This window comes from Mycteria americana, unplaced genomic scaffold, assembly GCF_035582795.1.
Source record: "Mycteria americana isolate JAX WOST 10 ecotype Jacksonville Zoo and Gardens unplaced genomic scaffold, USCA_MyAme_1.0 Scaffold_148, whole genome shotgun sequence".
Taxonomy (NCBI): Eukaryota; Metazoa; Chordata; class Aves; order Ciconiiformes; family Ciconiidae; genus Mycteria; species Mycteria americana.
Window position 1 is genome coordinate 84,336 of NW_027445488.1, and position 10,248 is coordinate 94,583.

Below are 10,248 nucleotides of genomic sequence, written 5' to 3' on the forward strand. Positions count from 1 at the left end.
GGCTCTCATGCACCACAGCTTGCTGGCTCTGCAGAGCAGCACCACCAGCTTGGGGCCCTGCAGGGAGCATGGGAAGGGGGCAAAAGCATCCGATGAGGCCAGCACAGACACAGTCCCCTGGGGAAAGGCTCTCTAGAGGCATGGATGATCCCTGCAGAAGAGCAAAGGCACAACTCTCTAGTTCCAGGGGGAAATGGATGACACAGAGAAACTTATTTCTGCATGCAGCAGCTTGGGACAGGCTGCTCTGTCACTGGGGCAGCAGGAGCAGCTGGAAGAGTCCCAGGGCAGGAGCCTTGTGCTGGGGAGAGGGCCTGGCACAGAGGGGCTGCCAGCAGTTGGCAACAGGGATCTCTTGGGGACAGGACCAGGGTACACAGGGAGACACTGGCCTCTGTCTCCTCGTGCTCCAGCCCTGGGGCTGATGGGGAGGCTGACCCTCCTCTGCCCCCCAAGAGCTGCTGTGCCCTTCAGAGGGGCTGGGGCTGTGCTGTGGGTGCTCAGAGCTCTGTAGCACCCTGTGGTGGGCACTGCCATGGGGCCAGCCCAGCCTGGAGTGTTGTATTGCGGAATTAGGAAGAGGGGTTGGGCTTGGTTAGAAAGTGCCCAGGAGAGGAAAACGCCAGTGTAGAGCTAAGCTGTGTGAGTGTGCAGGGTGGGGGCACACAGCAGGGTGCTCACAGTACAGGAGCAGGTGTCATGGTGAAGGAAGCAACGCATCAAAGGTGCAGAAGAGAGGAGCCCAATCTGTGCCATGTTCCCTGGGGGACCCAGGAACCCAGGGGAAGCTGTCCCAGAATGACTGTCCCAGGCTGGTCCCACACCCCGGCCATTTCCACCTCTGGCCATGCACTCCAGTCCTGAGGAGTGACCTTTGCTGCATGGTCACCTCTGGCCTCCTCTGGGGCTCAGGGATACCCAACTCCACTGCCATTATCAACAAAAAGGAAGCTACTTTCACTCTGACACTCATCACACACTACGTCCCATTGCTTTTGCCACAGCTGGGCTGCCAGCCAAGCCCGTTCTCAGACAGCTCCAGCTAGGTGAGGTGCTCACGGTCCTCTTCCCACAAAGTTTGAAAAATCTCCATTGACTGAGAGGCCACCAACTGGCCTGGGTCCTTGCTCCAGTGTTTGGCTCTCAGGGATTTCTCATAATCCCAGCACTCTCAGCCTCTCTTTTTGGGCAAAGAAGAGTTGACTTGCGGAAGATCAGTTTAATTTATTGTCAATTAAAATAGATTTAGAAGGTGAGAAACTATGACAAAAATATTAAAGACCATTCCCCAACCCCCACTCCCCTTTTTCCCAGGCTCAAGTTCCTCCATTCCCAATTCTTCTACCCAGCCAAAGCTGGAGAGGAGCAGGGGGGATTGGGAATGGGGGGTTATGGTCAGTACCTAACATTTCTGCTGCTCCTTCCTCCTTACATTTTTTCTCTGCTCCAGCAGGGGTCCTCTCCACGGGATCCCACAGTATTTGCAGTCAAGGCAAATATTGTCATGGATGGAGACTCCACACCTTCTCTGCGAAACATCTTCCAGTGTTTGACCACCCTAACGGGCAAAAAGTGCTTTCTTGTGTTCAGATGGAATTTCGTGAGTATATGGCTGTGTCCATCACCCCTTGTCTTGCCACTGGGAACTACTGAGAAGAGCTTGGCTCCCTTGTCTTCTTTGCCCCATCCCATCAGGTATTTACACTCATTAATAAGAGCCCCCCCCGAGCCTTTTCTTGTCTAGGCTGAACAGTCCCAGCTCTCTCAGACTTTCCTCCTACAAAAGATTCTCCCGTCCCTTAAAGCAGCTTTGTGGCCCTTTTCTGGACTTGCTTTAGTAGGTCAACAACTTTTCTGGAGGTTAGACCAGACGACCTCCAGAGGTGCCTTCCAACGTGAACCATTACATCATTCTGTGATTCTGTAGTTCTCCTCCAGGACCCCAGGGTCCTTCTCTGCAGAGCTGCTAGCTAGCCGGCTGGCCCCCAGCATGATATCCACAGTCTGGCTGGATAGAAAGTCCCACAGGGACTTTCTTAGCAGCAGCTTTTCCTTCTTGGAGATCGGCTTTACCTCTGTCACAGGTCCCACAGTGCTGCAGAGTCACCTGGGACAGCAAACCCCTCTCCTGCCAGGACTGCACAGCCCAGGCCTGTTTCTCTCTGGCCTTGGGGACTGCAGCTTTTGCCCTCGTTGTGGGAACCTCGTTCATCATCATCTTGCCACCTGCCATCCACTCCAGCACTCCTCTGCTGGGAAGCAAAGCCTTTTCACACAAGGGGTCCCAGGCTCTTGGTACCAGAATCCCATGTGACAAGTGTGCCCTTGGCCCTGGTGCCCTAGCTGAGGGGCTGCAGCCCAAATGTGCACCAAAGCCCACAGCCTGGGGCACAGACAAGAGGAGCTGGAGCCCTGTGTGCCATCAGAAAGCTGTAACCGCAGTGGAGTAAGAGCTGAGATGGGGAAGGACAGCTTCCACGGCTTTTGTGGTGGATGGAGATACAGCATATTTAGGCGAGAGCAACAGGGAAGACGATGAGGGGGGATGTCCTGTGTGATGAATGGGCTACTCCGATATGTGGAGCTCCTCTATGGGACATGCAACAGGTTAGGTGGGAGCTTGTGTGTGTGGGTCAAAGGAAAGGCCAGAAAGGATGACACTGGGCTAGAAGTTAGTTGTGGATTGACCACGGCCAGCAAATAATCACCCATGGAGTTGCTTGCTCACTCCCCCTCTACACCCCCAGTGGGATGGGGGAGAGAATCAGCAGTGTAACAGCAGGAGAAGAGGGAGGAAAAGAAAACCCAAGAAAAACAAGTGATGCAAAGGAAGACAATTGCTCACCACCAACCGACTGATGTCCAGCCAATCCCCAAGCAGCAGCCCCCCTGCCAACCACCACCCTCTACCCCCACCCACTTTTATTGCTGAGCATGATGTCATATGGTCTGGAGTATCCCTTTCGTCACTTGGGGTCAGCTGTACTAACTGTGTCCCCTCACAACTTTTTGTGCACCCCCAGCCTACTCACTGGTGGAGCGGTGTGAGAACCAGAAAAGGCCTTGATGCTGTGCAAGCACTGCTCAGCAGGACCAAAAACATCCCTGTGTTATCAACACTGTTCTCATCACAAATCCAAAACACAGCCCCATACAAGCTACTATGAAGTAATTTAACTCTATCCCAGCCAAAACCAGTACACGTGGCCTTTGTCCTTCATCCATTCCTTGAAGTTCCTGACAGGACAGTCCTCCCGCCTGTCATGTCTCCCCTGAACGGCTTCCCTAAGGCACAGGAATGTTCCTCCCAATTTAGAGTCATTGGCAAATGTGGTGAGAGTTGCCTCCTCCGGGTCATGGATACAGATGTTAAACTGCAAAGGGCCCGGAAAAGTCCCTTGTGCTGCCCCATGATGCCCCAGTACGTCCCACTGGCCTCCAGGTAGGGTATGACCCCTTCACCGCTGCTCTCTCAGCCTCATCATCTCTCCCTCAGCCTCATCTCAGCCCAACTGGTCTTTCACCCATCTGTTTTTCTGCCCATCCAGACGTAACTTGGGTACGGGAATATTGAGGGAGACCGTGCCAAAAGCCTTGCCTAAGCTGAGGTGAACTATGGCCACTCTTCTCTCCTTACGCACAAATGCAGTTCCTTCATCATGAAGCAATCAGGGTGGTGAGGCATGGTTTACCTTTGGTAAGTCCATGCTGATGGTTCTTGGACACATTCATCTCATCTGGGTTCCCAGAAATTTTACCCAGGAAGACTCTCATTGATGGCACACGCCTCACCAACGTGACCTTGTACAGCCTGTGGTGCCTGCGGTTGCACTTTTGGCCTCTTTCAAAGATGGGTGCAACACTTGCTTGTCCTCACTCACAAGAGACCTCTACCAATCCCGTGACATTTCAAAAGGGATATTACAAAGACATATTGATCTTCCAGTGGAACTTCTTTACCGCTATTCTGCCTGTTATATATCTCTACGGTGTATTTAATTTCTCTAGTCTTTCATATATTTGACCATATAAATGGTGATATTTGATACAATGACCATTTCTAAAGTCATCTTTCCAGCAGACTGTCTAGACAAAGGCACTCTCCGTTACACTCCAGTTTTCTCCTCCCCTTACTCTTTGTTCATTCACATTCCTGTCACCCATCCAGCTGCTGCTGTGACAGCAGGGAGTTAAAAGCTTACCCTGCCATTAAGTAGCCTATTTGTCTCTCTACCCAACTCCTTAACTGTCTATATTTCTACGTTTTTGTATCTACCTCCCTACAACATTTCTCAGAAGATTATCCCTTGTAGAAAGGCAACCTCAGTAGCGGCAGCTTGTTGTAAGCATATGGTTGCAGGGTGTGTTTTATTGTGAATGAGATTTTTTCATGCATTATTTTTCTTTGCTTGCCAATAGGAAAAACAATCTGTGCCTGTGTGCAGCCAGTTCTCTAAGGAAAGCAGGTGGGAGTTGGCACAAAGGAGCTGTACCATCCAGCTGCAGCCCTCAGTGGAGAAGTCTGATGTAAGGAAAAGACGCAGGTGGGCAATGAGAGAAATGGTGGGGTTGGGGAGGTGAGGTGGGAGGGTGTCCATACTGTGTCAGACCTCAAGGGACAGCTTCCCCTACCAGTCCAGATCTCCTTAGGAGAGACCCTGGATCAAGATCTACTGGAGAATGCTGCCATCACCTCTTCTCTAAACTGAAAAGTAATAAAATACAGTCTTGAAATTAAAACTTCATTTTTATTAGAAGCACTTTGAAATCTTTCTCTATAAGTACATTAGGAAACAGCTCAAATTATCTGTACAACTCTTGAAGACTTGAAGAAAATGACAGGAAGGCACATAGATCGTTAGGGCTTGCTTTATTTTAATGAGCCCCATGGTGTATTTTGTGCTGAGTCCTTGAACCTCAGGTACTGAGAGAAGATTGCACAAACCCCCCAAAGAATCAACATCAGAAGCCAAACCCAAAGTACCTTGAAGCATTAATGAGCCCCACTGAGGGCCATTACTGACAAAGCCTCCCAAGGGACTCGTTAGAGCAGACAACTGGAGGCCATGATTACAGGTAGGCAAAGGCACTGTGCAGGCAGCTGAGATGCTGAGAAAACTCTGGCTTTGTTCTATGAAGCAGAAAGGCCAAGCTCTGACCCCCAGCCCCGGGGAAGGCAGCTCCTGTCCTTCACACAGTGCTCAGGGCTCTTCCTGGGGCAGTGGGATGTGGGGTGTATGGTGCTGAGGGAAGGACAACGCTATGACAGTTCCCAGCCCTGCTGGGGGTGTGCAAGGAGGCAGTGAGGCCCCAGTGCCTCAGGACAACGTCTCTCCTCATAGGCCTTGGTAGCATGGATGACTGCCATAGTTCAGAGGAAAAGCCTTGGTGAACTTCCAGCCTTGCCAGCGCTCTTTGCCATCTCCACCATAGGTTGTCCTACGCTGTCCCACAGCTGCTTCTTTTGCCCTGCAGGCTGGAGACACCCATCTCGCTTCCTCACTTTGCTCTCAGCCCGACATTTCCATACATTCACTGAAATCTGTCCACCCTCACACTCTGTTCCGTGAAACACAAAGACGTGGACTGATCTCCTACTCCTTCTGGAGGACTTCATGTACCACAGCACTACCCTTTGAGTGACATTTCTTCCTCCTCATGCCCAATCTCCACCTTCCAAGCTGCACTGTGTGGCAGGGTTTCTCTCTCCTGCTGTTTCCTACCTCAAGGAGAGCTCCACCATCCGGGAAACAGCCCTTCAAGCAGGCATCCCAACCCATCAGCCTTCTGCTGGCCTGTCACCTGACCACACACAAGTAACCTCACCATCATCTCCCAAGGCTGCTAGCCTTTCAGCTTCTCGGATAGACACGACCAAGCTGCGTGCCTGCTGCTGTCCCATCATGTACTCAGGCAGGAGAGAAAGGACAACCAAAATGAAAGCCCCCTTCCTGGAGCGAGCCTGGGTCCTTCGGCAGAGGGGATCTCCCAGTCAATGTGCCAGCCAGGTGCCTTCTGCTGGCCTGTCAGAGACCCTGGCAGATGTGAGCTTAAAAGCACATACCCCCGCCATGAGTCAAGGGCTGAGCTATCAGCTGTTTCAGCAAGAAGTGACCTCACAGTCCCTTTCCCAGGCACATTCCTGCTGTTGGCCTATCACCTCCAGAGGCAGAAGTGACCTCACAGCCCCCTTCACAGCCATTGGCTTCCTACTGGATTATGAGTTCCTGAGGCATAATTGACCACGTGATACCGTACCCAACCATCACTCTCCTTGTGGCCCAGTACCTGAGCAGATAAAAGTGAGCTTGTTTCATCACATTTATCTCATAGATTTCCTACTAACGGTTTGAGTGGAGAAATGTTTGTTAGAGGAACTGCTCTATTTATCTTGGTGACTTTTATATCTCTACTTCTGCCTCTCTGTTTTTTCTTCTTCCTCTGTCTGTTCTGTCTTCAGAAAGCTCTCCAAGGAAAAGATCCATTGAATCATAGAAGAACTCGGGTTGGAAGAGACCCCTGAACATCATCCTGTCCAGCTGTCCTGCTCAAGTCAGCGTTAACCAGATGAGGTCGCTCAACGGCCCTGCCCAGTTTGGCATCATCCACAAAGGAGCTGGAAAGGCACTCCGTCACATTGTACAGGCAGTTAATGGAGACATTCAGCAGTGTTGGCCCAAGTGCTTGCACTGAGGGATGCCACTACTAAGTGGCCGCCAGGAGGACTCTACCACTGGTGACATTTGGGCTTGATCCACCAGCCAACTTCTCACCCACTACTCATCCATTCCTTCAGCCCAGATATCACCAATCTGGCTGTAAAGAGGCTATGGCAGACCATGACAAAACCCTTGCTAAGGTCCAGATACAAAACATCCCTTTCTTTCCCCAACCCATACAGCTTCTGCAGTCCCTTTCTTTCCTATGAGTGCCTGGAAGTGGCTGCAGGAGTATTTGTCTATCACCTTCCCAGGGACCAAGGTGAGGTTGACCAGCCTGTAATTCTTCCAATCCTCCTTCTTGCCCTTCTGGAAGAAAGGAGTGGTTCTGCCTTTTCCAAGGACCCCAGAACCTCTCTGACTGCTCTGAAACATTTGAGGGCACAATCCAGAAAGGGTGACGTGAGCAGACAGGAGCATTTACAATGAGCCTGTCCAAGGCACGTGAGATGAATCTCACTGGGACAGTGGGGTTGGTTCCTGGAGTCACACACAGAAATGGCAGGGCCCTGTGTGGTGTCCACATCTCAGCTGGCCTCATGCACTCCTCATGCACACAAGGGTGTTCAGAGGCACGACTCCTTCCCTTACACACGTGGAGGCAGTGCACTGCAGCAGGCATGGTGACTCTCTGGCCTCCTGTTGCCTCTCCCGGAGGCTGGGAGGCACCTCAGCCCTGCGGTGTATCGCCCTGCTCTGCACCTCTCTGAGATGCCCCATGGTTTGAGGAATGGACACAGGGACCTCGGATGACAGAAGCACATGCCAGTGCTGCATTCAGGTGGTTGGTTTCCCAGGGGACGTTACTCTCAAAGGGAAGTGACCTCGAGGCACTGTCTGTCCCACTGGCCTTCATGGCACCTCTAGGAATGGCTGATGGCATTTGTGCTCACTCGGGTTCACCTCCCCACACGCACACCATGTGCATGCTTAAGTCTCCTCTGAACAATGCAAACATGGACTTCTGACCTAGTCATTTGGTGTCCCTCCATGGATGGACAAACAACCTCTCCGGGCTGGGGTGAGAGGCGGGTGCTGGGAATGACGGTTGCAAGGGGCTGGTCTGTGAGGATTGTCCTGGGGCACCTTGCCCAGGGTGTCCAGCAAACAAGGTCACAGACCAGCCCCTGCTCTGCTGGTCCTTCAAGTCTCTCCCTGGAGGCCTGGCTGTGCAAGGGACAGTGCTGCGTGCCCCCACCCTGCACACTCACACACTTTAGCTGTTCACTGGTGTTTTCCTCAACAGGGCACTTTCTTGAGCATGTTCTTGACAGCAACTTTGAAAGAAGACCTAAGCCTTCAGGCACTGTACTCAGGAGATCACCTTTCTTTATGGAAACGCTGTTAGGGAGGCCAGCTCTGTCACAGAAGTGCCCATTGCCTGTCCATGCCTGCAGTCACAGGACTGCCACACAGCACGGCTGTGACCAAGCTGCCAGAGTGCTCAGGCCTTACACCAACACAAGGGATCAGAAAGAGAACGTGGAATTGGAAAGAGAAGAGCCCCGGAAGAGCAAGCGGTGGTGCTCCTGGCAGTGCTGCCATGCCGGGACTCTTGTCCCCTCCAACTCTGCACACAGGAACTCTCCCTGCAGCTCCAAAATGGCCTTGGAGGAAGGATCTCAAGAAAAAGAAAATCACTGAAGGGGCCTTTATTTTGTATAAACACACAGAAAGCACAGCTCCTCATTTACACAGCCACTTGTCAGAAAAGAGAAGCAGACAGTGAAATAGAAAGGGGATGACAACATTCTCACAGGTAAAAAAACACCAAAAACAACAAAAAAAACCCCAGAAGACAGGCTGGGCATGTAATGAGTTACATTACAACTGCTATGCAGAGGAAGACTTTTGCTTTAGAAAAACCAAGCAGTTATCAGTTTCCACGCTGCATCATTGAGCTCCTGGTTCCTCATGCTGTAGATGAGCGGATTCACTGCTGGAGGAACCATGGAGTACAGACCAGCCACCACCAGATCCAGGGATGGGGAGGAGATGGACAGGGGCCTCAGGTAGGCAACCATGCCGGTACTGACAAACAGGGAGACCACAGCCAGGTGAGGGAGGCACGTGGAAAAGGCTTTGTGCCGTCCCTGCTCAGAGGGGATCCTCAGCACAGCCCTGAAGATCTGCACATAGGACAGCACAATGAAAATAAAAGAGCCAAAGACTACTAAGAGACTAACCACAAGAAGCCCAACTTCCCTGAGGTAGGAGTGTGAGCAGGAGAGCTTGAGGATCTGGGGGATTTCACAGAAGAACTGGTCCATCCCATTGCCTTGGCAAAGGGGCATGGAAAATGTATTGGCCGTGTGCAGCACAGCATTGAGAAACCCACTGCGCCAGACAGCTGCTGCCATGTGGACACAAGCTCTGCTGCCCAGGAAGGTCCCGTAGTGCAGGGGTTTGCAGATGGCAACGTAGCGGTCATAGGCCATGATGGTGAGAAGACAATACTCTGCTGACATCAAAAAGACAAACAGAAAGATTTGGGCAGCACATCCTGCGTAGGAGATGGCCCTGGTGTCCCACAGGGAATTGGCCATGGATTTGGGGACAGTGGTGGAGATGGAGCCCAGGTCGAGGAGGGAGAGGTTGAGGAGGAAGAAGTACATGGGGCTGTGGAGGCGGTGGTTGCAGGCTATGGCAGTGATGACGAGACCGTTGCCCAGGAGGGCAGCCAGGTAGATGCCCAGGAAGAGCCAGAAGTGCAAGAGCTGCAGCTCCCGTGTGTCCGCAAAGGCCAGGAGGAGGAACTGGGTGATGGAGCTGCCGTTGGACATTTAGTGCCTCTGGGCATGGGGCATTGTCATAGGAGAGAAAGACAGTGACAAGTTAGGGGAGATGTGTCTGACCAAAATCAAAGCCATTTCCCATAGACCCTCCCCGTGCTACACACAGACACCCTTTCCTTTTTCTAGGACACCTTCCTTCAGCTCTGTGCTTGCAGCCCTCCTTGGTGCTGGCCATGTGTGTGATGAAGAGCAGGGCATCTGCTCTTCCGGGGCTCTTGTCCATGGGCATCTGTCCACAGGCTCTTGGTAAGTCAGCCCCACTCTGCAGAAGTGGGTAGGAGCAGGGACCAGTCCTGGTGTTCAAATTTGTCCTGTGAAACCACTGTTAACGCAGAAGTGCCTGCCAGCATCTGCACTCCCAGTGCTGAGGAACGGGAATGGTAAAGGCAGTTTAAGAGTTCTAGGGTTTTTACAGCTCCCCCCCACCTCCCCTGGCGAGTATTCTTGGATGTCAGAAACCCTCAGCATTTCTGCTGCCTCAGGGAGAACACAGCGAGTTCTGCGAGGCAAGAGGGTTGCCTATGGGTTAGTGCAGAGTGAGGGTAGCTGGTCTGTCCCACTGTCTAGTTCCCAGTTTCTCTGGGCTTGCAGGTTTCCGAGGCGGAGGGTGATCACACAACCATGTTACCCTTGACGTCCACCAGACTCTACTGAGAACAGACGGATCCACCACAGACCACTAAATGTCTCACCCTTTCTCAAGGTCTCAGCACCCCAGTTGAGCCAATACACAC

At 52.1% G+C, this 10,248-nt stretch overlaps 1 protein-coding gene across 1 annotated transcript; it reads right to left on the reverse strand.

Annotated features, from left to right (window-relative positions):
• Nucleotides 1-8,575: 8,575 nt before the first annotated feature.
• Nucleotides 8,576-9,743, reverse strand: LOC142403259 (olfactory receptor 14J1-like). The gene is made up of 2 exons (XM_075489467.1): nucleotides 9,668-9,743; nucleotides 8,576-9,180 (listed from the first exon to the last, which is right to left on the reverse strand). Exons 1-2 carry the CDS (start codon nucleotides 9,741-9,743, stop codon nucleotides 8,576-8,578), a joined length of 681 nt encoding a protein of 226 aa, XP_075345582.1.
• Nucleotides 9,744-10,248: the final 505 nt, after the last annotated feature.

Excerpts from the sequence above, each read along its gene's own strand:
- LOC142403259 (XM_075489467.1), bottom strand. The coding sequence starts at position 9,743 with ATGCCCATGGACAAGAGCCCCGGAAGAGCAGATGCCCTGCTCTTCATC. Across the intron at positions 9,181-9,667 it reads GGCCAGCACCAAGGAGGGCT|CAGAGTATTGTCTTCTCACC; the intron begins GCAAGCACAGAG and ends TTTTGATGTCAG.